This window comes from Parasteatoda tepidariorum, chromosome 7 (genome assembly GCF_982258835.1).
Source record: "Parasteatoda tepidariorum strain Cologne lab strain chromosome 7, Ptep-v5.0, whole genome shotgun sequence".
Taxonomy (NCBI): domain Eukaryota; kingdom Metazoa; phylum Arthropoda; class Arachnida; order Araneae; family Theridiidae; genus Parasteatoda; species Parasteatoda tepidariorum.
The window spans coordinates 56339115-56366679 of record NC_141761.1 but is presented as its reverse complement, the minus strand read 5'-3'; the positions used below and the strand labels follow the sequence as shown (position 1 = coordinate 56366679).

General features: G+C 27.4%; 2 protein-coding genes across 2 annotated transcripts; one reads left to right on the top strand and one right to left on the bottom strand.

Annotated features, from left to right (window-relative positions):
- Positions 1–1580: 1580 nt before the first annotated feature.
- LOC107456513 (U1 small nuclear ribonucleoprotein A) lies at positions 1581–17900 on the bottom strand. Its single transcript, XM_043045601.3, has 5 exons — positions 17661–17900; positions 11367–11539; positions 7948–8188; positions 5523–5634; positions 1581–2000 (listed from the first exon to the last, which is right to left on the bottom strand). The coding sequence occupies exons 1-5, from the start codon at positions 17725–17727 to the stop codon at positions 1841–1843; spliced, it is 753 nt and encodes a 250-aa protein (XP_042901535.1). The 5' UTR covers positions 17728–17900; the 3' UTR covers positions 1581–1840.
- A 271-nt stretch (positions 17901–18171) lies between these two features.
- On the top strand, positions 18172–25970 carry RpL12 (ribosomal protein L12). Its single transcript, XM_043045606.3, has 5 exons — positions 18172–18329; positions 18635–18708; positions 19812–19992; positions 24133–24332; positions 25928–25970. The coding sequence occupies exons 1-5, from the start codon at positions 18293–18295 to the stop codon at positions 25931–25933; spliced, it is 498 nt and encodes a 165-aa protein (XP_042901540.1). The 5' UTR covers positions 18172–18292; the 3' UTR covers positions 25934–25970.
- Positions 25971–27565: the final 1595 nt, after the last annotated feature.

The following is a 27565-nucleotide window of genomic DNA, read 5'->3' as shown; positions in this document are numbered from 1 at the left end:
TCATTTAGCACTTATATAAATTTTACAATGTAAAACTTAAGCCTCCCATATGCCTTGCAAAATAATAAAAAAATTCATAATATTTTTTCCTATAATTATTATAAGTAGAAATATTCATAAATCAATTTTTCTAAATTATGTCAAGTATCACTTGCACTTCTACATTTCCTTTCACATGTTAGGCAATAAGAAAATCTTTCCATTAATGCAAAAACCTTTTTAATTGATAAAAGCAGAGCAAAACATGAGCAATGGTGTTTTTAAAAATAAAATAAAAAATTAAAGAGCTTTTCCAGGTCACAAAAGTCTGGGCGATCTTCAGCTTTTTCTGTTACTGTGATTAAACAAAACTTTTAACATCCACTGAGACTATTTCTCTTTGAATGAAATGATTTAATTATCAAATATGAAAGCTTCGTTAGAAATTGAAAGAAGCAAGACAATGCAAAAATGATAACAACATGGCATACCAGCAAGCAATGAAATTTAATCTTTTTATTTTAAAAGTGTTACATTAAAAAGAAAGAAAACGATAAAAAAGGTAACTTGAATATATTTACTGTTATTCTCAATGAAAAATTATTTGCAAGCTCTTTTAGATAATTTATAAAATTTTGAACTACAGAAGTGAGTGTAGAGAATTCTAAAAAGCTTCTGATGGGAGCTTTACACATACAAGTGATACAATAAGAAATATGTTTTAGCCTAATGCATTTTAATAAAAGTTTGCAAAGTTTAGAACACAATGGCTTTTTCAGTTCTGACTAAAACCTTTCTGCTAATATCCAAAGGTCTTCTGTTGTAGAAATTTCATTTAAGAAGTAATAATAAATTAAAAAAAAAAAAAAATTCCATTGTAATCTAAATAAAATTTATTTATTAGAGTTTGGAACACAATAGCTTTTCCAGTTCTGACTAAAACCTTTCTGCTAATATCCAAAGGTCTTCTGTTGTAGAAATTTCATTTAAGAAGTAATACCAAATTTTAAAAAAATCAAAAAACCATTTTATTTATTAACTAAATTTGAAATAAATGTGGATACACATCTTAAATTTAATAAATAAATTGCACAAACACATTGTGAAGTAGTTTTATGTGAACTATGCCTAACACTTAATTCGAAAAGCACTGTAACAGATAAAAATCAAAAACTTACTAACTGTAACTTTTTAATTTGCTTGGAAATCTTTAAGTTTATGAAGAATTTAATTTAATTATAGCGAGATATTTTATAACACAAACTTAAAAATACCATGAATCAGAAAATCTAAATTTATATTGAACTTATATGATAGAAATTACCTGGCTTCATTTAAAACTAATCTTAGAAAAATATAACCTGTTAATTTATTATTTGCAATAAGTTCATAAAGGCTTGGATTTTAGTCATTCTAATATAATTTTGGATTGTTATAGAGAATAAATTACATGCGTCCAGTCCAAAACTCTAAACCTATTTAGAATAGTTTAAAACAAATTGAAAATTATTGTAATGAATCTTAGCAATCTCTTTCAATATGTAATCATTCTTTTGTCAGCATGAATAAACAAAATATGAAAATTAAAAAAAATCATGACAGTAATTTTTATCCCTTTTATTTATTCTTATTTTCATCCTTTTATTCTACCAAATATATGAAATATACAATGACAATGTTTTTAAGAAAGGAAGATCAAACATCACCACACTTTACTTTTTTTCAGATAAGTTGAGATATTTTATTTGTTTCGTCAACAAAATAGTTGATTCACAATTCATTTTACCACAGAGAAGAATAACACAGACAATAATGAAATAATTATGCAGAAAAAAACAAGGCAACAAAGCATACTGATTGCTTATTTTTTGGCAAATGTAATCTTCATAGCATGTGTAGGTGTTATCTTAAATCCTTGAAGAGCATCTTTAGCTGCTCCACTATGAACTTCATTTTCAAACTCTACAAAAGCAATGTCTGACCTTCCAGGTACCAATCGAACTTCTTTGAAACCAGAGAATCTGAAATTAAAACAAGAATTCAAAAAATTTAATAAAACAAATTGCAAGACATGGATTTGGATATTTACAAAATCATTTTTCAGAGCATAAATGATTGTCATTTAGTCAAAATTATTATTAAATATCAACTTGTAATTTTTAAAATAAAATAATTGTGTACAATAAATTGTGTATTTGAATCTATGCACTACTCACTTATAAAAAGTAAATTGCGATTAATTTTACAAATTCATTTTTTAAAAAAGTGACAATAGATAATCAAAATTTACTATAACAGTTACAGAAGTTTCCCTACTACAGCATTAAATACTATTGGCCACGAAAATATTGGAAAATTAGAAGGAGAAAAAATGCAGCTAGTATTCCATATTAAGACCTCAGTCTTCAAACTTGATGCAATTTTGAGAGTATATCTGTTTCCCTTTCTTTATGTAATTTCAAAGAACATTTCTTAGGATGTAAGTATCCAAATATTTTAATATAAGGATAACCTATCAATATAAATTTTATACATTTGAGTTGAATAAAAAAATTTTTATAAGCTGGGTTTTCAAGTTTTTAATAATAGCATATGGCAATTTTTTAAAAAAAAATTTACTAAGATAATTTTTAAAATATCTTTTGCACAAGAAAAGAACACATCATTGTCATACCTTAGAGCCTTTATCCAAAATGAAGGATTTAAATGGTAACTCTACAGAAACAGTATTTTATTAGTTTTCATAGCAGCAACTCTCACTCTATAGCAGCAACTCTATCACTTTTAATAAACGTTCCTCTAACTTTTTTGATTGACAACCAATTAAAAATATCAAAAATTGTTTGAGGCACACCAGAATATATTAATGTAAAAATGAGAAAATCTTATTACTATAAATGTTTTTTTTCTCTCTTAAACTTTACAGAAATATCAAAATCTAAGTTTTATGTATGTGAATGCTCATACACTTAACTCATAATAACATCTTATATAAATAAAAATAAATGATTTTATCAATTCAATAGATATTTCAAAATTTATTCATGCTGTCATATTGACCAACTAGAACAATAAAACAAATAAATAAATTTGCACTATCGTTTAACTTTTTATTTGTATATTCAATTATTAGATTTAAATAGAACAGTTACAATATTCTTTTGAGTAAACATTCTTAGGCATAATTTCCCTTAAATTTCAATGGTTTGTTCCAGTGAACACATCATCAGGTTGTAATAAAAGAGTAAAATCATCTGTCATGACAGCAAGTTTCGTTTTAAAATGTTGTCTGAAACTCGATTTAACTGTTGTTTTCAGTAAAGTTTGGCACAACCTAGCACTAGAAGGGACCCGGGTTTGAAATAATAATGTGATGAGTATAAGCCCAGGCTTTATAGTCATAAATATTAATTAGATTTTAGATAGATTAGAAAAGACGAGCCATCTTTGTCACTATCCTCGATAACAATAACCGGAGAAAAAAAAATATTTTTGAAATATATAAGAACTTTAATAGTGATGATATCATTAAATCTATTAAACTAAGTAGAATGAGATGGGCCGGGCATGTAGTGAGAATGAGCCTAGAACGAACAGCAGTAAGAGTCTTTAATGCAACCTCCTCCAATAAAAGGCCAAGAGGAAGGCCCAAAAAGAGATGGAAGGACTGTGTGGATGAGGATTTTGCGATCCTAAGAGTAAAGAACTGGAAATCAATTACTGGGAGAAGGGCAGGATGAGAAAAGCTTCTGAGGAAGACCCAGGCTTATAAAGAGACGCCATGCTAATCCTGAGATTAGAAAAGATTGTTGCTTTTGATAGCAATAGTTACCACTACCATCTTTGCAATAGTTACCATAACCATCTTTGTCACTATCCTCGATAACAACAACCGGAGAAAAATATATATTTTTGAAATATATAAGAACTTTAATAGTGATGATATCATTAAATCTATTAAACTAAGTAGAATGAGATGGGCCGGGCATGTAGTGAGAATGAGCCCAGAACGAACAGCAGTAAGAGTCTTTAATGCAACCTCCTCTAATAAAAGGCCAAGAGGAAGGCCCAAAAAGAGATGGAAGGACTGTGTGGATGAGGATTTTGCGATCCTAAGAGTAAAGAACTGGAAATCAATTACGGGGAGAAGGGCAGGATGAGAAAAGCTTCTGAGGAAGACCCAGGCTTATAAAGATCTAATCCTGAGATTAGAAAAGATTGTTGCTTTTGATAGCAATAGTTACCACTACCTTCTTTGGAAATTCACCTTCAAGAATGTATTTTAATCCTTAAAAAAAGTAGTCATAGGCTTGAGTTTCACATTATTTACCATAGCACTCATAACAACAGTGCAGTGCAATTTTTTTTTCTTTAAATTTCCTGTTGTTTTACAAGGTACAACTTTAAGACCTTCAGTCAAAGTTTTATGTGGGAGTAAAGTGAACCATAAAGGTGATTTGAACATATTCCTAATGCAACTAATATTTTTGGATGTCCAACCAAAATAAGTAAAAAAATTATTGCACAATTACCTTGCATTTTCCACAATCTTTTGTCCAATGCTTGTCACAGATCTAGAAACAATGCTATGACATTTTACAAACCCTTTCAACCAACCATTTGATACTATATCAATATTATTGCTTTCATTACTATGCAAACTTTTTAAAATTTGTAATGCATGCCTTTTTATTCTAAAACAGTTTAGAAGTCTTCCTACTTTTCTCTCTTCTTGAATCCAGTTCAACAAAATGTTTTCAATTTTAAGAAACTTTGCATGTTTTGGTTCTCGTTTTCAGATGGTAATTTTTTATTTTAATCACTTTGAAAAACAATCAATTCTTCTTTTTGTTTTATCCAGTCTTGTACACAAGACCTCAGTATAGAAAAGTATTTCACTGTGGCACTTATTTTACCTTTTAGTTCATCAAGCTTATTTAAAGTTTCCAGCATAAAAGCCAAAACACAGCTCCAACATCTTTTCAGCTTAACAGCTTCGATTTTTAACGTGTTCACCTACCACACAATTACTCATTTTGAGAGAGCATCTATAAATAAATAGAAATCGGACCGCTTTAGTGAACTAGGAAGCGGAAGTGCTGTTTGATTACTCTTAACTATAAAGAATCAGCTGAAGAAAACAGGCTTGTATTTGCCCCCCCCCCCTCAAAATAAACTCATGACATCCTGAAAAAAAAGAAGAAAAAAATACCATTTCTCTTATGATTATTTCCTCTATCGTGGTTTGATTTGTGAGTAGAACTGAGTTGGAAAATTCACTTTTTATCTTGCAAAATGAGCCCAGAATTATCAGCAATTTAAGCATACTGGCTAATGTGGGGTAATACAGTAGATATTAATAGCATTCCACAAAGTGTGCAACATCATGCACAGATATAATAGTTATAAAGTATAAGTTTATTAGAAAATATATATACAATTAAAAATAGTAGTATATGTTTTTTTTCATGATATTAAAACAACAGCATTAAAGTAAAAGACACAATATTAAAACACTTTCTAAGAATAATGAAGTTGCTTACTGGTTAAATAATAAAGATAACATCAACTCATTTGTTTCTACTGGCAAGTTGGTAAGGAACAGGATTTGATTTGGTGGTTGTTCTGATGTCACAGTGATAGTAGGAGTAGTAGCTGAAAATGATTTTTAAAAAAAGTGAGCTTTAACCAGAACAAATAAATACATATTAAATTTACTTTGGCAGTGGTAGAAATGTTTCATAAATAATTTTTTTTTCTTCTATATAAAAATACTTTCTTAGTCAGTCAAGTAGATAAAAGTACTTTCTCCTATTCAGTAAAGTAGATTTATAATTAGGAATAGACTATGATTTTCATAGTATACATTACTAGGAAAAGAATGTTCTTTTGTTTTTCTACACTTTAGTCTCAAGAATGCCCTTTTCAATCAGTTGCTGAAATTTAAGGGTACAAAGGGTCTCCAGCAATAAATGAAATCGCAGGTGACGTATAACTATCTAAACTAAAGGATCAGGACCATATAACATTTTATAGAGTTAGTTTTACACTTCCATAAAAATAAATAAAATCGAAAAATAAAGAGAAAGCTCATATATAGGAAAAAAAAATAATTAGCTTTTGGACGCCACCTTGAATTAAATTTTTATGCAATTAATATTCTTTAGTTTACTAAGAACAATATCAATTTTCCTGAAATATTTAAAAACAAAGTATTACAAATTATATATAATAATTTCAAAGTTGTTGTTTTTTTTACTAAAGTTTTTAAGTTGTTTTTTACCTTTCTCTATGCATTAATAATGTTGATATTTTTACAGTATACAATTACTAAGTTGAGTACACATATTCTTTAAAAAAAATATTGTCTGCTAATTAAAATTTGTATTTTAATTTGAAGTCAATCTTTTAGAATTTTTTGACACTCTGATTTTATAATTCTTGGTTGTTATTTTATTTGCGATCAGAAGTATTTATTACAAAATTAATTGAATGCCGCTTAAAAAATAGTGAAGAAAACTTCCTGTTGATATGTCTAAAGTTATAAACAACTCTTTAAGTAGAATTTAAATAGTTTTAGAGGAACAGAAAAGTAATAAATAGATAGCCAAGCAAAAATGTTGAAGACCATAAAAAACTACATTTTATGATGCCGGAATTAATAAAAAGACTGGAAAAATATGTCTTTGCAACAAATTGCTTTAAGATCTGAAGTCAAAAAGTACAATTCACAGAAAAATAAAATGAGGTTCCAAAATTTCTTAAAACATACAAATAAAATAATCTTTAAAATACAGCAAGGCTACAAGGTGTTGAAAAATGGAATGCACTTACTGGGCAAACTATCCAGAAATACAATTACAGTGAAATTTTAAATACAGTACACTCTCGATTAACCGTGCACGGATTATCCGTGCTCATTCCGGAGTCACACAAAAAAGATAAAGAGAAACATTTTCAAGATTAAAAAATTTTGATTCATGAATTACAACACCACCAAATTTTTGGAAGCAATATTCGTTATTGGATTGCAGTACATGGAATATCAGCAGCATGGTCAAAGGCAAAATTGTCTACGTTATCACGATCTATGAGAAAGATCATACCGCTTGATGAACAATCCTCTTCAGATGTTCAAGAAAAATATGATAACAGTATTCTCGAACAAGCAAAAGAAATCTAAGGTTTTGAAATTCTTGATGAAGAAAATTTAGAAGATTGGTTTCAAAGCGATGCATGTGAGCCTGGCTTTCAGTATTTGACTGATGAAGACATCGCTATGTTGTTAAATCAAATAGTGACGATAGTAACTGATGCAGAAGATGTAGTAAATGAATGAAATACAATTTTTTATTCTGCTGCTCTGTGGAAACTTTATTAGATTATATGGGAGAATTTGATTACAGTGACATTACTGCGGTTCGTGAAATATGTGCATCGATATATGTCGAAGACGCATTACACATTTTTTAATAAGGAAAATTCCTAGTTTGATGTTATGCATGCAAATGTTAGTAATTTTCATATTTTTTGTACTGATATTGAATTTTTCTTTAATAAAAGGAGTTTTCGGATTATCCGTGTTTTTCGATTGTCCGTGCGACCTGTCCCGGTGATTAACCCGGATAATCGGGAGTGCACTGTATACACTTTACAAAACTAATAGTCATCTTTGATTCTGTCAAAAAATTTTTATGTACAAATAAACATACTAAGAAGGTGTGTATACACAATAGTATTAAAATTTAAAGGGATAAAGAACCAGAAGTGTTTAGGCTGTATTGAACACAAACAACATTGCATTGTTATCGAAAGGAAATCAAGAGGGAAATAAATTGTCAGACACACAAAAAATGGGAAAACAAAATTATGGATGATAGAGTATAGTATTAGGCCACCTCAAAGTTGTTAACTTCATTTGTACAAGCTGAGGCACATATACTTAAAAGTAATAAAACTATTACTTACACACTGTTTGCTTTGTTTGAGGTAATGAATTGGCAACCATACTCTGAACCAATGAACCTGATGCAACTCCAGGAATCAATCCAGGAAGTAAAGGATTTCCCTTTCCAGGCTCTTTTGCTTTCTTTTTTCCTTTTTTCAATTCTGCAGCCTCTAATGCATGTTTACCAAGAGCTGATCTATCAACATAAGTGCCTTTGATTTTTGCTATGGCATTAGAATCAGATTTAGAGTATGAAATGCGCTAAAAATAAGGGAAAAATTCCATTATTTACCCTTTTTCAATAAAATAAATAAATAAAAAAATAAGAAGAAAACAATTTCATTATAATGCAAGTACTGATAAAATTTTGTAGTTACTATCAGGCGTTGCCAAAGTGGGTCCAAGCAACTTTTTCAAACCCAAGTTGGTTTTTTTTTTTAGTGGGCCCACTTAAAGAAACTCATTTCTTTCCAAGGTGGGCTTTTTCAAAATTTATTGAACAAGATCATTAGGTTAAGCTTAAAAAGCAAAATAATTGGCCTTAGAACAAAACTTTCAAATAATTAATGAAAAATTAATTTGATACATAAATTGAAATTTATGCCACTTATTTTAAGAGCATACATGGAAAAGTGAAGTTAATGTTCTTTATAGAACAATGGATTTCCTTTAACCTTACAATATTTTTTAATTTACATGAAATTATAATTATTGTTATTGTAATTTAATTTAAATGAAATTATTATGTTCATTACGTAAATTAGTTTGCATTTTTTTCATACATACTAAAAAAGAAGAGTAAATAAAGAAATTTGGGGAAAACATTGAAATAATTATTAAAACAAGTTTTATATTTTGCTGCTAGACATTCATAACATAGTTAATTGTGGGCTAATCTAGATAAATTGTCAATTACCCCCCCCCCCCATTTTTTTCCTATTAATAACATGTTTTATCCATAAGGGTATATACATTATTGCATGGTCTCATTCCAGGCAGTAAAGGAACAACTTTTTGCAGGGGTAGCAGCAAAGTTTTTTAAAATTTTAGGGTAATTTTAGGAACTTTTTTCAAAAAATTTTAGGTAAATTTTAGGGGTAATATATGATTTTGCTAGGATAAAAACAGATCACACGGTAGTTTATCGCATAACAGAAGATTATTACAATTCATCCACACATATCATAAATAATTGCAAGCCATAAAATAAAGCTCTGAAATTTATTAAGTCAAGAATGAAATCTCTAAAGTGTAAAAATGAAATTTCAACTTTACATATTACCTATCAGAAATTAAGTGCATAATTCAGGAACAGACAAAAGTGAGAATAAATCAAGAGAAAAAATAAATTAACACCAACTTGGATTTTTATTTTAATTTTTACCTTATTAATCAAAACTTTATTATTACCCTTTACCTTTATTAAGAAAAACTATTGTGTGATATTATTAGATTTCAAATCAGCAATTTATATTAGAAGTTAGAGAAAAACAAATTAATCATGATCATTTTTCTAATATATTCTTGATATGATTTGTGAGATTATTTTACTGCCCTCAATAGTGTTGTGGTGATCTTCAACACTCCTCCATAATTTCGAATGGTATCTTTGATTAGTCTAAGAGACATAATAGTATTCTCATGGTGACTCACATTAAGCATTGCTTTATTTATCGAAAAACCTCTCTCAGGATCAGAGTTCCCATGTGGCAAAATTAAAACAGTTTTAATTAATGCAGTTAAATTCTTATATTTTAGATTATTGCATTTTTATTTATATTTAGCCTATAACTCTAATTTTTTAGGAACACCAACAAAATTTTATCAGATTTTTAGGAATTTTAGGGTTTGCACATAGTTTTAGGAATTTTATGAATTTTAGGGGGAATGCGACCCCTGTTTTTGTTTTTAATATTTTTGAAGACTGAAAAATTGTTCCTAGCAATTATAGTGATACTGAAAATTGAGGACATTTAAAAACCATGTACCAAAATTAAGCAGTTTTTATGGACTGTGAAACCCGGAACTAGGGCCGTAAAACTTTTATTCTTAACAACAAGTACTGAACTTTCCTTCTAGACCTCGGAAGATGTCGGAAGTGCTGCTCATTTAACATTTCCCAGAGGGCAACTGTGAACCTAAGTCACAGGTGCACCTAAGAGGCGAGCAACGTTACCCACATCACACTGACACTGATACCCATTCATAGGGTGGGCCACATTAACACACAAAAGAGGACAACAGATATAAAGAAACATCCATGCCCTGAGCGGGATTCAAAACCCGCAGCCATTGGTTTTGCATTTAGACAAGCTAACAGCTCTGCAACCTAACCGGTGGGCCTTAAAACTTGGATTTACGATTAGAAAAAAGCCTAGTACATGCCTAGTGGAACGATAATAAGTTCATTAAAATATAACTATAACACAATATCAGGCTTATCGCTAAAGTGATAGTGTGAATCTAATGAGGAAAATTTGAAACATGTGAAAAAAAGTCTATACGACCCGCGGGACCATAAATGCATTAGTTAAAAATGATCTTATGACGACCGCTAAATGTATTCTCCCAGACAGTGTTCCTAAAACAATGTTGCAGATCCTTCCCAAATTTTAAAATGGTAATAAGAAGAATAAAAAATTCCCAATCCAAAAAGAAATATGATTTCGAAAAAAAAAAAAAAAATTATAAAATGACAGAACATGAAGATAAATTTTTTTAATTTCCAATGGGAAAAAGAGAAACAATGAAAAAAATCACTTCTCGCTGAGTTTTTGTTAAAAATTCTCATTCTTGTCAAACTTATACAGTACAGAGCCCGTTATCCGGAAATCAGAAAACCAAAAAACCGGAACGAAATTCTAGAAATTTTCCCGCCATTTTTTTAAAAAATATTTTTTTTCCTCATAAGATTTTAGGATTTTTCTTTCTTTTTTGAAAGATGTTTACCTTACCATCACTTTTTAAATAACCATTAGTGTATTACTTCATCGTTTTTTCTTCTTTTTAAGATTATTTCCATAAATTTTTTTTTTTTTTAGTTGGGTTTAACAATAAAAAAAACGGCTTTTTGTAGTGATTCAGAAAACCGGAAAAATCAGTTATCCGGAATAGCCATGGTCCCGATCGTTCCGGATAATTGGTTCCCTACTGTAGTTCTATTTGTTTCAGCATTGCAGCTAATGTGAAAAAAAGAAATTTTCTTAAGTTTGGTCACATCATACTAGGACAAAAACAGAAGAGAAAACAAATCACTGTAAGAAGTTACTAGTTTGAAGTACTGATATAAATATGTTTTAATAGCAAAATTTGCATCCCGTCAATATCATAATGTCAATGCACTCCCAATAAATTTGTTCCACAACCACTGCTTCCATTTATCATGACATAATTTTTTATTGATAAAAAAATAAAAGGAACTTATTTTTTTGAACCTTACCATTGGTTTATCGTAAAAAGGAAAACCTTGCATAGATCTCAAAGCATTAGTGGCACTATTAATATCTCGGAAAGCAATAAAAGCTTGACCTCTCATTTTTGCTGTTTTCAGTGCAACTACATCCACAACAGAGCCAAATTGAGAAAAGATAGCATACAATGATCTGCGAAGTTCTGAAACAAAAATATAACTTTGTTTTTAGTCAATTGATTACAGTACAGTTTGAAAAAAAAAAGTGTTAATAAAATAAAAATGTCTCTCATACTCTAATAGAGACAAAATAAACTAAAAACCTAAATTCTTTCAACTGGTCTTAAATTATGTTTCCTATATTTAGTAAAATAAAAACTTATATTCAGTACAAACAGTTCTGTTCATAAAAAAAAAAGCTTAAATACTAATGTTGGAATTCTACATAAAATATAATTCAATTGACTGTATATTATTTCTGAGATTTTTAAAATTTAATTCTATAAGTGATAATTTAAATTAGTTGTTGTGTGTCCGTTGGTCATTATTTGATAGCGTATTTACTGTATTGCATTAAAAATATCAATTTTCCAAACATAGAAAAATGTGTAGAAATAAGGGATCAAAAAATGATCCTAAGATCATTTGGATTTGCAATGAAGTTGGCACAAATAAACAAATAAAGCATGTCAAAAAGAAATAATTTAAATGTTGTATTCATAACTTGCAAGTCATAATAATAATGCAGTAAAAATTTTGCATTTTTTAAAACAATAGGTATAACAAAAGCAAAAACTGTCGAAAACATCATTAAAAAAATCTTTTTTTGTACATGTGATGAAATTGAAACAAAGTGTGTCAAAAGTGATAATTTAAAATGAACAATTAAAAATTTGAGTGTTGTAATTATATCTTATTAAAATTATAGATTTTTAGAATCATTTAAAAATGCTTAGCAATAAGTACTAGAGGAAAAAAAGGAGTTAAAAGATTACTTGGACTTGGTATGAAATTACCACATACAAAATGCGTCAAAAACGATTAAACATGCAATTCAAAATTCAATTGCCATAATAAAAATATTGGAATTTTTACAATCAGATAGTAACAACTTCCTATGGTAATAAATCTAAGCGAAGAGTTACTTAGATTTAAGAGAAAATTAACACAAATAAATCAAGTCACACAAAAAAAAAATTATAAGAATGATTGTAAAGTCATAATCATATCATGTTAAAAATATCACCATTTTAAGAAACAGGGATAGCCATAGCAATAACTTAAAAAATAAATAAACAAAACGACTTATGTGCACTACAATTAAATAGGCACATATAAATAATGTCAAAAGTGATGGCTCAATTTCGAAATTTATGTAGAGCAGAATATTATATAATTTTTTTTTTTTTTTTGAACATTAGATAAACCACATCAGGTAAGAATTTGGACATGTGAAAAATTGATAATTCAAATGCATGATTAAAAATTGAAGATTATTTTTAATTTTTCAATTATATACACATATATTACGTTTAGATGTTGCTACAGGCCGTAGAAACATAATATTTATTTTAATAATAATCATAATTTTCAGATATTTTACATAGGAAGATAAAACAGTTTTCTTTAAAAGCTGTATGGAAAAATAGTAAGAAAGAACTGAAATTCTTTATGCATACAGTATTTTAACTTGTTACTCATATTTTACATTTATCAACCATGTTTTATTATATGCTATTAATCGCTATTTACCAGAAATTCAAATGATAAATTTCTGGTTAAGTAATTTTTTTCTTCTGTGTTGTAATTTTTTTCATTATGCGTTTTCCATAATTTTTATTTCATTTGTGTGAATTAGAGACAAACAAACAATAGTCAAACAAGCAACCAACTGATGCAATGCTTTTGTATTTTGATAACTTTCTCCAAGCTTCGTCTAACACGTAGATGGCTCGACTCAGAAATAACACTTTGAGATTAAACTTTTTATATTAGTACTGTAACTCAAGGATGTTCACCCCTTAAGATAAAATAGCAGGGTTGGGTTTTTGACGTCAAAAAGTGGTTTTTGACATGACAAGGGTATAATACTGGTTTAAACCGTCAAAAACCCGTCAAAAATGTCAAAAACTGAAGTTTGCCAAGAAAATATATAAACTTCAAAACTACCAACAGTTGCCATGCATTATATTGAAATTTAATTATACTATAGGTAATCAACAGGTTTTAAAATATTTTTTAATTAAAATTAAGGTAAAATAACAGATTTAAAATCTCAGAAATTTATATTCAAATGCATGTGCAGAAAAATTTTGCACAAAAATTGTTGAAATATTTATATTTAAAAAAATTTTTTTTTTCTTTTTGATACTTAAGAAAATTAAAAGTTTATTACTATGCATTTTTGACATATAAGGAACATATAACTAATATTTATAAGGAACTTACAAGTTATGTTGTATAAATACAAACTTGATATAAGATACAAGTGTATAAAAATTTTTTTTTAATGTTATACCGAATATCTTTATTATCCAGAATGTTAATTTGAATTTAAAAGTAGTTATATTTATGAATAATGATAAATATAATTCATATTGTTTATTATATTTATTTATAATTATTACACTTATCATTTTAAAACAATTTTTATCTCTTAATTTTTTTTTCTCCACTTGTATTAAGAATACAAATAATGCATATCTTAAAAACCAAAAAGTAATTATTCAACAGCTGAATATTTAGATATTCAACAAAACTATATCGTATTCAGCAAAATGAAATTCACAAGTATTTGGATAAACTAAATTTTCAGCATAGTAAATGAATAGGCTGAATATACTGTAAATCGACACTAACTACTCTGCGTATTTAACAGAAAGCACTTAAATTTGTATTGTCATATGTTAAAAAGATTATTAAGAAGATTTAAAAGAATATTAAGAAGATTTAAAAGAATATTAAGAAGATTTAAAAGAATATTAAGAAGATTTTTCTTTAAAAGAAGATGTCTAATGTACAAAACTGCTAATGTTTATCTTTAAAAATGTCTAATTTTTAGCATAATCTATACTATACACTATATTTGGTTATAAATAAATTTCTTAATAATATCACTGCAGATTTTCAATAACACATGAAAATGAATACATAATATTACAAAAGATGTGAGTTTTCAAAAGTACAAGATTTTGGTTACTATTCAAAATATAAGTGTTTCTTCAAAATTTTAAATTTATCTTTTCTAGAACATATTTAGAAACACTATCCTTTAAAAAATATATAAATTTTATGTATTAATTAAATTTCACATATGAATATAGGTTTTTGACATTTTCGACATTTTTGACAGTGAGGTTTTTGACGTGACGGTTTAAACCATGGTTTAAACTGTCAAAAACTGTCACATGTCAAAAACCTGCCAACCCTGTAAAATAGAGCACACTACTAAGGCAATTTCAAGATAAATGCCTTTGAACATGCAAGCACTCTTTATACATTAGCTAAATGTTCACTTTGATAATGGCACATTGATCCAGTAAGAGTACATGTCTAACAACCAAATGTTTGAATCCAACATTGGACTGCTTCTTCTTCTCTTACTTTTTCTATAATAATTTTATTATATTATTAATTCTATTTCATTTTATTTACTGTATTTCTAAAAATATTATACATTACTTGACATTTAAATTACATTACTTTCTCACTTTTTTTTTTTTTTTGCTTCTTTTAATAAAAATTTTTCTATTTACAAATGGAATACAGTTTAAACATTATTTTATATATTTTGTTACTTGACACTTTAATGTAACAATAAATTTTTTAAATGAGAACATATTAGGAAAAACAATAAGCAGAAAATATAATAATTAAAAAGTCAGATTTTAAAGAATGATTACTCAAAAATGTACAAATTCATTTATATTTAGTGAAATATAAAAGATTTTATGAATGTTAAATTTTAAACAGTTTAAGTTACAAAAAATTAGAAGTAAAGTTCAAAAACAGTAAACAGTTAAAAACCCATATTTGAATATCATATAGAATTATATCATTGTACTACAATAATATTGCATTAAAAATATCAAGATTTTTAAATATATATATATAGAAATGAGTAGCAAAAGCTGGAAAAATAAACAAATAAATAAAGATAGAAAAATACCTTAGGTTCACGATGCAATCACAAAAAATAATGCAAGTTAAAAGTGATTATTAAAATGCACTGTTTGAAACTCACAAATAACAATAATATCATATTAAAATATCAGGATTGAATTTCAAAATTATGAGGAAAAGCGTAGTAATAATAACTGCCAAAAGAACGATAAAAAATCCTGAAATCCCTTAGTAATGTAATCGGCAAGGTTGACAAGTTTTTGACGCATGACAGTTTTTACCTTCTTGTCAAAAGCCCAGATCTTTGGTGACATTGTATTTCAATTGGTTCAAATTTATAAAAACAGCATCTTAAATCATAAAACAATAAATTAAAAAAATATGAAATATTTTACAAAAAATTATTTAAGATAATTGATAAAAATATGATTAGGTTATTTTCTAATGATTATATCAGATTTCCAAAATCTTAAGTAAAATAAATATTTATTTAAAAAAATATTTATTCTACATTTATAGATTTTATTTCATTATACATATCACATTATTAGTTTCAAATATTAAAATATTTGAAGCATTGCACTCTAAAAATTGTGATAAGATGGCCTTAATAAAGGATGGTTTGAAATAGGGCTACAAATTAGCTAGCCTAGGAATTCTTTTGTTAAATCTTTGCTGTAAGAAAGGCTAGGCTGCTGAAAAAATCTGCTAAGTAAATGAAATAGTACAGAACACTGTTTTTGCATTGAATGCATAGAGTACATTTGCTATCAAATGCTATTACATCATGAACCTCAATTTTTTTAAGCATATTTTTAATATTTTGTAAGTGCAAAAATTTGACTATTAATCTTATTGCAAATTAAGACTAAAAAATATGCTTCACAGTTTCTAAAAATTTATATTTGATAACGTATTAAAATAATTATATATGTACCTGAGAGGAAGATTAATTATTAATTGCAAAGAAAATTTTGTTAAATAATGTATTGCTTGCTGTACATCAACATAAGGAAAAAAGTAGGGTTTTGATGGCTTTTACAACCTTCAGGTCAAAAATTAGTTTTTGAAGTCAAAACCCCAGTTCTGAAATTGGCACAAATAAAGCACGCATTTAATTCCCCAGTTTGAGGGTCGTAATACTACTCATAAAAAATATTAAGATTTTTCCAAACAATTTGAAATTGCGTAGCAATAACTGCCAAAAAAATAGTAGAAAAGTACCCTGGATTAATGATGAAGTTAGCACAAATAAAAACCTCAAAAGTTATTATTAAATTGCACAATACGTAACTCGTGAGTCTTAATAATATATTAAAATATCAAAAATCACATGATAATCCAACATTTGCTAAAAACACGATCGAAAAGTCGATGGAAAAACACGATGGAAAGATTTCTATATTATGATCAGTGGCAGAATAATTGAGAAGTCTTGGCAACTTTTGGGCAGGGAACCGCGAGAAACAAATAAAACATCACAAAAAGGGACCAACTGGATAGGTATGAGTCGTAGACACCACCAAGCGAACAACTACATGTTTTTTTTCTCAAAAAAAATTTGCAAGCTTAAAAATCTATTGGGAACCATGGCAATTGCAGTTGGCGCGGCCCACGGAATTATCCATCACTTGGAATAACGACAAAATGGGCAAAAATAAAATCTGTCAAAAATTAAGAACTTTAATTTGAAATTTTCGCATCAGAAACAATAAAATTTTTAAAACCATTTGGAAATCCGTAATAAAAGTCATCGAAAAGCGATAGAAAACTGCACAGATCTATGATGAAAGCAGCATGTTTTATGTCCGTTTAAATGTGTGATGATTCAAATTTTTCCTTTATTTCCAAAAGAGAAAAAAAATTAGCTACTTTTCCCTTTGCGTTCAGGTTTTGTCGCGGGAAGTACTTCATTTGTGCACCCTTAATATAGTGTATGTTCAATTTTTCAAATGCATTTCTCACGAAATGGGTTGGTTAGCACGCTGTATATTTTAAGGAGTGATTACCTGGATTTTTAATTGGAATTTTTGTAGTTAACTACAACTATTTTATTACAAAGATAGTTAAACATAGATACAGATCCTTTCTTTAATGAATTTTGTCACATAGCAGACTATACTAATGCGCAATTTTAGTACAATTACATTTAATATGCGTACAAATAGTTAGAAAGAGTAAAAAAATGAATGGTCAGAATACCTTCCTTCTTTATTCTTTCATTTAAATTATTTACATATATACTATTGTTTGGTCGTATGTCCAACATAGCCGTAATTAAGATAACAAAACCAGGTATAAATATTAAATAGAATTTGATAAAATGCTAAATCGCTACAATTCTTTCTGGTTCTGTAACACTAAATCACGATTCACTCCGCTTTGATTTCTGTCCGGGTAAACAACTTTTGATAACTGATAATCATCAATCAAGCATTTATTGATTGAAGCAGTTTGTTGCCAATCCATTAAGAATTATCATTGCAATATTTAAAAAATTCTTGTTCTTGTAATTATTCAGCTAATTTTAATAGTTTTTAAGCTAAAACTGTAGCGACAATTATTTATTTCCTATTTTGTTATTTCACGCTTTTCTATTCGTGTTTTTATACTAAAATTGAACAGCGCACTTACAGCACCGTGCCAATCCACTATAGCCAACCAAACCTCGATTGTCTATTTGTGACTGCGACTGTCTTTCATTAAAATCACAACAAGTAAAAAGCATAGCGCTGTTGCGAGGATTTCAGGGAAATTGGAGTTTATTTCCATCTGAATTAATCCATTATTGTTATTAATATTCTCTAAAGTTATAACTTGTACTATTATTAAAAATGCCACCTAAGTTTGATCCAGCAGAAATTAAAACTGGTAAGTCAATACATTATATTCCGTACATCGAAATAAAAAGCTGAATTCCTAAATATATCCGTGTAAACTCAGAATTTTACCATTAATCGTTGAAAGTTACATTTTCGAGACAATTGTTCTCTTTATTAGAATGTTTAGAAATTGGCAAATTTTCTATCTAATTATTAACGTACTGATTTCTTATTTTCATAAAGAAAAAGTTAATATTCTTAAAAATTGTCTATATATTATTAGTAATCGTTTCTTATAAGCTTCAATGTAACTGAAGCTATATTGTAATACTATTAATGTATTTTCCCCTGCAGTATATCTTCGAGTTGTTGGAGGAGAAGTTGGAGCAACGTCGTCTCTTGCTCCAAAAGTTGGTCCACTTGGTTTGGTAAGTTAAGCTGTTGTGAAATTTGTTATTATGATAGGTCTTTAATGTGCCTTATTGTTGTTATCTCGTTTAGAGATTTTGGTCCTTATCACTTTTTTATAAAATCTGTTGTCAAATGTTAACTTTGTTAATGTTTTTCTTAAGCAAATTGCTAATTCAATTTTACTTGATCAGCTAAGGTTTTACTGTTTAAAGGAAAGTTTAGTAGACAATTTCTATTGTGAGTGAAATATGATCTAGAATTGGATTTTAATTGTTTGCAAAAAAGTTTTTGGTTCGCAAAACGGTTTCTTCTTACCAATACGATTTGTTAAAAGGGGATACTTCCGTAATGTGATCTGTTGTGCCAAGTTGCCACTTACACAGTTATACCTTTTATGGTTCTTCTCTGTGATTTTTTTTTTTTTTTTTGGTTTCTTAAGGGCCGCTGACAGGAAGTTTCCAAGACTTGATTATAGACTTTATATATTTTGGTGATATCCGTATTGTGATTTCTGGTAGAATAATAATAAGTCTTGGCAACTTCTGGGCAGTAGCTCTAAAGAAACTAAAAAAAAAAAATCAGGGAACAGGATCAACTTGAAAATTTTAACTTGAAGCCACCCTTGGTCAAACATCTGCATGTTTTTTCTGTAATAAATTTGAAATCTATTTGGCATCTTGGCAATTGTAGATGGCGCAGCAAATCACAATACCGAAGTATCCTCTATATGCTTTCTATAGACCTTGATTTAGCTCTACTCTATGTGTTATGTATGTTAAAGGTTTTATATCTATTAGTCTAGTATATAATATTAAGGAGCATTGTAGCTCAGAGCCAGTAAAGAATGTTCTATTTTTGTACATGATTGTACTGAAAGTGATTATTAATATATGCATGACAGCGGAGCTTCACCGTACAAATTGTTTCTTTAGCTCAAAAGACCATTATAAAATTTCCTACACTAGTTAATTATTTTAAATTGTTAGTTTAAAGCTGCATTGCTGTCCGACTGTGCTTTACAGTAGCTTACATTTCTATTGCCTTCAATTTATAATTTTTGAACAAGTATTGTGTTCTACATTGTTACTTGTATAATAATTTCTTTATATTATTTTTCCAGTCTCCAAAAAAAGTAGGAGATGATATTGCTAAAGCAACTTCAGACTGGAAAGGACTTAAAATAACAGTTAAACTAATCATTCAAAACAGACAGGCTAACATTGAAGTATGTCCCAGTGCTGCATCTCTCATAATCAAGGCTCTAAAAGAACCTCCCAGAGACCGAAAGAAAGTTAAACATGGTAATGTTTTGTGCTAATTATTTTTAAACTGTGCTAATTATGCTAATTATTTGTGAAAACAAAACAATGTGTACATATTTGGGAAGTTGCAGAGCTGAACTGAAGAGTGGTATTTTAAGTTAAAAGACATAAAATTTTCCTAAATTTTTTTTTATTTTTTATTAAAAATGTTATATTTAAAAATATTTGTATAAAACTATATTTTAGTTTTAAGCAGGGTTGGGTTTTTGACGTCAAAAAGTGGTTTTTGACATGACAAGGGTATAATACTGGTTTAAACCGTCAAAAACTGAAGTTTGCCAGGAAAACATATAAACTTCAAAACTACGAACAGTTGCCATGCATTAGATTGAAATTTAATTATACTATAGGTAATCAGCAGGTTTTAAAATATTTTTTAATTAAAATTAAGGTAAAATAACAGATTTAAAATCTCAGAAATTTATATTCAAATGCATGTGCAGAAATTGTTTAAATATTTATATTTAAAAAAAAAAAAATTTTTTTTTTGATACTTAAGAAAATTAGAAGTTTATTACTAAGCATTTTTGACATATAAGGAACATATAACTAATATTTATAAGAAACTTACAAGTTATGTTGTATATAAATACAAACTTGATACAAGTGTATAAATTTTTTTTTTTTAATGTTATACCGAATATCTTTATTATCCAATATGTTAATTTAAATTTAAAAGTAGTTATATTTATGAATAATGATAAATATAATTCATATTGTTTATTATATTTATTTATAATTATTACACTTATCATTTTAAAAAAAATTTTATCTCTTTAATTTTTTTTCTCTACTTGTATTAAGAATACAAATAATGCATATCTTGAAAGCAAGAAGTAATTATTCAACAGCTGAATATTTAGATATTCAACAAAACTATATCTTATTCAGCAAAATGAAATTCACAAGTATTTGGATAAACTAAATTTTCAGCATAGTAAATGAATACGCTGAATATACTATAAATCGACACTAACTACTCTGTGTATTTAACAGAAAGCACTTAAATTTGTATTGTCTTATGTTAAAAAGATTATTAAGAAGATTTAAAAGAATATTAAAAATATTTTTCTTTAACAGAAGATGTCTAATGTACAAAACTGCTAATGTTTATCTTTAAAAATGTCTAATTTTTAGTATAATGTATACTATACGCTAAATTTGGTTATAAATAAATTTCTTAATAATATCACTGCAGATTTTCAATAACACATGAAAATGAATACATAATATTACAAAAGATGTGAGTTTTAAGTACAAGATTTTGGTTACTATTCAAAATATAAGTGTTTCTTCAAAATTTTAAATTTATTTCTTCTAGAACATATTTAGAAACACTATCCCTTATAAAAAATATATAAATTTTATGTATTAATTAAATTTCACATATGAATATAGGTTTTTGACAGTGAGGTTTTTGATGTGACGGTTTAAACCATGGTTTAAACTGTCAAAAACTGTCACATGTCAAAAACCTGCCAACCCTGGTTTTAAGATATGAAAGTTTGTTGTTAATTTACATTGAATATGTTACTTATGTTTGAGTTTTAATAAGAATTGATGTAGTAGTGTTTTGTTTTTAATACTTACATTAGACTTGATAGATAACTTTTGTCCAAGTTAGTGGTCTGGCTCAATTTAGTTGATTAGATTAAGTTTCTCCGGATTTCTATTGAATCTAATAGTTTCACATTTTTTATGCTTTAAATTAATTAAAAAAAGGTTTTTTGTTTGTTGTATTAAAGTTATTAAATCAATTTTTTATACACAATTTAATCATGTATCAGACTAGTAAGACTGATGCAGATTCATTTGCCATTAAGAAAGCATTCAATATAAAGTAATGCTGCTTTTTTCACTCTTATCAGACTTTGTTTTGTTAAGAGTAGTAATAGTAGCAAAATAAATATTAATTTCTTCTATGAAAGATGACACAAATTGTTGTTTAATTTTTCATAGTATGATATACAAAAAAATTTTAGATTTAATTATTGTTTCAACTTATGTCGTACAAAGTTTTTTGTGATGGCAACGTGTGAGCTTACAGATTTCAATTCTGGGAAAGAATCAGGTGTCGCAATTCATATGTTTCTCAGTGATAAGAATATTTTGAAAAAGAATGTATAGTATATAGGGTCTATTAGATTTCCACTTACGTCATTGCCAGAAAAAAATGTGAATATTCAATATTGAGCTTTCATAAATTTTCTTGCACTTTTTTAAACAATTTATTATTTTAGCATGGAGGACAAGCTAATTGATGAAATGCTTTTAGTGTGTGGTTATCGGGTTCATTTCACTTTTACTCTCTAACTATTTTAAGAAAGAGTTAAATCAAAGTTTGGGTCTTGGTGATTAGTTTGTCACATGATATGTGGTGGCAATGACAAAACATTTTCACTAAACACTTATACACTCTTCTGAAGCATTTTCGTTATGAAAACTGCTTCTGTTACCTTGCTCTATTTTCACATTGTTTCTATTGATTACTCTCAAATGTTTTGTAGCCAGATTCTGTGAGCTAGGTCAGTAAATGATCTTGTTCCTCTTGTCTTAATTCATGGCAATCGGTGTTTAGTTGATCAAAGTAATAGCTAAAGATTCAAACATTTTCCTTACCTTTTTTTAATATCAATTTTAATGGTTTGTGTTCTTATCTATTTAATAGTTAAATTCTATCTAACTATGTGTTCTTATCTATTTTATAGCTTTATTAATATGAGCAGAATTTTCATAGCTTTAAAGTTAGCTAAATACAATTAAAATGATATTTCTTTAAATTTTCAATTAATATTTCTGTAGAAAATGCACTATTTTTTATCAATATTTTAGCAGTGACATATTTGTTATTTAGATATACTACAACTGTCAAAAAATAATTATTCAATATTTTCAAAATTTTTAATTCTGTGTTTCATTCAAAATTGAAACTTTAAAAAGGGTGGTGAATGTTCAGAATTTGCTACAAAATTAAGATTCCCACAACATCGTTAGCTCAGCCTGAATAATGACCTAATCGGATTTTCACGTACTTAGCCTCAGTCTTAATGTTTTGAGTGATTGACGTTATATATGCTGATTAATTAGACCATTTGATGTTTTAATTTATAAAATCAGATACAAAGTAGTGCTTTCTTTGTTCATTAGATAAAAATTTATCCTGTCTCTTTTTTATTCTGCATTATGTTAGTTTTCCCAATTAAAAAAAGAATTTCTAGTGAACTAAGATTGAACAATGTGCAAAGTTAATTTGGGCATTGTTCCAGCTTTCATGATAAAAGAAAATGTAACTTTTTATTTTATGAAGGAGGAAGTAATTACTTTGTTTTACACAATTCTTGAATGTACTAACATGCATGTTAGAATATTACAAAGATTTTGATTTGTATTAATAGATTTGTAGATTTTGATTTAATAGATTTATAAAAGTAAATTTAAAGTGCTACTCATAAGAAGGAATTTAAACTGTTAAATAAAGAAGATTTCATTTAAGGTTTGTGTAACATAAATATTTTACATGAATTTTCCATTCAAAATTTTTTTACAGGTAAAAGTTTAAGGGTATATTTTATCTGAAAAATAAGTTTTAACTCTTTTAAGTGATCAGGTATTCTTATACCCTTGCATGACTGTAGGGCGATTAACCCAAAACATTTAAAATTATCATAAAATATGTTATTTTAAAAGGCTTTCCTATTTATTATTTTAAACAGTAAAAAATAAATAACCTATTTCAATACATTGCTTCCAAAAAATATTGCTGGTGCAGATAGATAATTGCTTAGAAAATATTTGATAATGTACACAAACACCTCGTCTGAAACTATTGCTCTCTATTTTTTACATTTTTCTACTAAAAAGTCAACTCTGGGAAAGGTATGGCTTCATTTGAAACCTAACATTTTATTAGATTAAACTTACTCGCTAGTTCTAAATATTCAGTCACTAATAGCGAGTTGATAATCAGAAATTTTGTGCAATGACAAGCTCATAATAGCCAAGTTCAATTGTATGAGGAAGCAAATAAAAAAAATTGTTATTTCCAAATGATGGATTAGTTCTGTTGATTTTGTAATTTTTAATTATTCAACATTACTAAAATTTTTTTAATATTTTTAGTTAAACACAATGGCAATATAACATTTGAAGATGTTGTTAACATTGCAAGGACAATGCAGCCCCGATCTATGGCACGAAAGCTTTCTGGTACAGTGAAAGAAATCCTTGGAACTAGCCAATCTGTAGGGTGCACAATAGATGGTAGTCATCCTCATGACCTGATAAAACAAATAGATAATGGGGAACTGGAAGTACCTGAGGTAACATATTTTTTCCTTAACAATTTCAGTGTGATGAATTTCTGTTTTGTTGCCTTTCTGCCAAATTTATTACTAAATTAACCTTGAACTTTTAAAAACTATTTTTTATTTTGAGCGTTGTTAAAGGATACTAAAGAAATTTTTAATCATCTTTTCACATGTTGAATCTTTTCGTGTCATTTTCCCACATCATAGCAATTGTGAATATTTACTAGGGTATATAAAAAGATTAATTGCATGTATTTATTTCAAAACTAGGAATGTAATGATTCGACTATTTATTAATTATGAGATATTTATTGTTTATATAATATAATAAAGTTTCAGTGCTCTAAGAATATATTTTTTAAGTAAATGTGTCAGACTTTAAAAAATTAGGCAAAATACTATGAGACAGGTTCATGTGTTTAATGGATAATCTTTAAATGATATAAAATGTTAGCAATATTGTGTAAGATTGTCATCATTGATTTTAGTGCAAGTTTAAATCCAAATAAATAATGAAGGGTAATGTTAAAATCATTATATGATGTCAATTCTAGTCTCACTTCGTATAATGAATACACGAATGCAGTGAATGTTTTTAGTGGTCCCCTTCGGACTACTATTTAATGTTTCATATCGTTAAAGAGAAATTGGTGGTTCATTTATAGTGGACCCACATTTCTTCTTTGCAGTTATGTAAATTATACAAAAAAAAAAAACTTTTTTTATGCGAATAAAAAAAAATTTTTTAAAATGAAGTAAAACATATAGTGTTAAAAGTAAGTCATTTTGCTGGAATGAGTAATAAGAGTCATTCCAAAAACTGGTGCATGGGGAGAGCAAATTGAAATTGGTTGCTCAGAAATTGCAAATTCTTCAGGGGGGAAAAAAATGGAATTCAAAAAGAAAGATCAAATTATAGAAATAATGGAAAATGAAAAATAAATATCTTGAAAAGTTTAGTTATTAGGAAACTAGAATTAGTTATTAGAGTGACTTTTTATTTAGCTAGGGAATAATTTATAAAATGATTTATTTACTGAATCTTTCGGACATACAGAATCATTGTTTGTTGTGAGATCTAGATATTAAAAACAAGACAGTGATGCACATAACTTTTAAATTTGTTGCTTAATTAGCATATTTCATTTATGCTTATTTGATTTTGTTTATATAACTTTTTTTTTAAAATTTTTAATGTAGTTTGTGTTTATGATTAATAAAGAAAGAATAATATAAAATAATTTTTTCATTTCTGATTCGAATTTAATCATTTGATATATAATTTACTAATTAAATCTTTGTCTTTTTTTTTTTTTTTTTTTTTAAGAGTTTTTTCCAAAATCATACAAGGTGTAGCTATTTATTCTTAAGAGTGATTAAATAACTCCTGAATATGTGTGAATTGCACACTCATTTAATGTGTTTTATAGTAGTAGATGGATGTTACTTAGAAACATATTAAGGGTCTATAATTCTCAGAGTAATTATTTTCAGGATTTATTAGATTATCAGTTCTAGAAATAATAAGCTGCATCTTGTATCTCCGCATTGTCTTATTTTGTACCTTTGTTATTTTCAAACCTAATTTTTTCTCTTTTCTTTTATAGGAATGAAGGTGTAAAAATGAAAAAATAAAATTATTGATTTAAATTTGTCTTTTTCTTACTTGTATATTGTTTCAATGAACTGTGATGATTTTGTATTAGTATCGATGTTGCCCTTTTGCCACTTAAATTATTAAACAATTTTATAAAGGGTGATGAAGAAATCAGGATTTAAATTATAAAAGAAAGCACACTCACTAAAGTATACTTAAGTTTTTTGAATTTTTGGTATCACATCACATAGCTTAATGGTTAACCAGCTAAAAAAAATTTCAAATATCAGAAAATCAAATTAATGATTTATTAACTTAACTTGGCAACTTTTTTATGCTAAGTTTTCTGAAGTATTACGTAATTTATTAATCTGATTTTTGGAAACAGAATTTAATCTAATGAACTAAATACAAACACATGAACTCAGTTGTACACATAAATAAAAATGTTGCTTAAATTAAATAATATGTTACTTATCTATGAAACAAATTTTGTGTAATGTGCGTAAACATTCCACTTTCAGCATATAATTTAGATTGTTAACTCAAGAGAAATATTTTGTAAAGGTTATTGAAACAAAAAAAAAATTGGGGAAATATCAGGCTCTGAAATTTTTTTGCTCCCTTGTTAAATCCTTTGGGGATTTCTAATTTGTATTTAACAGATAGAACCAAAATATCCCTATTCTACTATTGTAGACTGTATTTATTTCCATCTACTATACCCTTTGCTAAAAAAAAAAATTCCATATTTAAAGAAAGTTTTGAATAGTAAATCCATAATTTGGCAGAAAAACATTATCCAGAATATCTCATGTAATTCCTTAGTTTTTCACTTCTCTTATGACAGCTGGACTAGAAAATAAACCTTTTCTTTTTATCATTGTTTTATCCTTTCTTTAAAGAGTGTTTCTAATAAACGTTATTCTTTTATAGTCGCTTTTTTTTTCTAAAAACATGGCCAGGGGTCGCATTCCCCCTAAAATTCCTAAAACTATGTGCAAACCCTAAAATTCCTAAAAATCTGATAAAATTTTGTTGGTGTTCCTAAAAAATTAGAGTTATAGGCTAAATATAAATAAAAAAGCAATAATCTAAAATGTAAGAATTTAACTACATTAATTAAAACTGTTTTAATTTTCCACATGGGAATTCTGATCCTGAGAGGTTTTGCGATAAATAAAGCAATGCTTAATGTGAGTCACCATGAGAATACTATTATGTCTCTTAGACTAATCAAAGATACCATTCGAAATTATGGAGGAGTGTTGAAGATCAACACAACACTATTGAGGGCAGTAAAAGAATCTCACAAATCATATCAAGAATATATTAGAAAAATGATTATGATTAATTTGTTTTTCTCTATTTTCTAATATAAATTGCTGATTTGAAATCTAATAATATTACACAATAGTTTTTCTTAATAAAGTAAGGTAAAGGGTAATAATAAAGTTTTGATTAAGAAAGTAAAAATTAAATGAAAATCCAAGTTGGTGTTAATTTATTTTTTCTCTTGATTTATTCTCACTTTTGCCTGTTCCTGAATTATGCACTTAATTTTTGATAGGTAATATGTAAAGTTGAAATTTCATTTTTACACTTTAGAGATTTCATTCTTGACTTAATAAATTTCAGAGCTTTATTT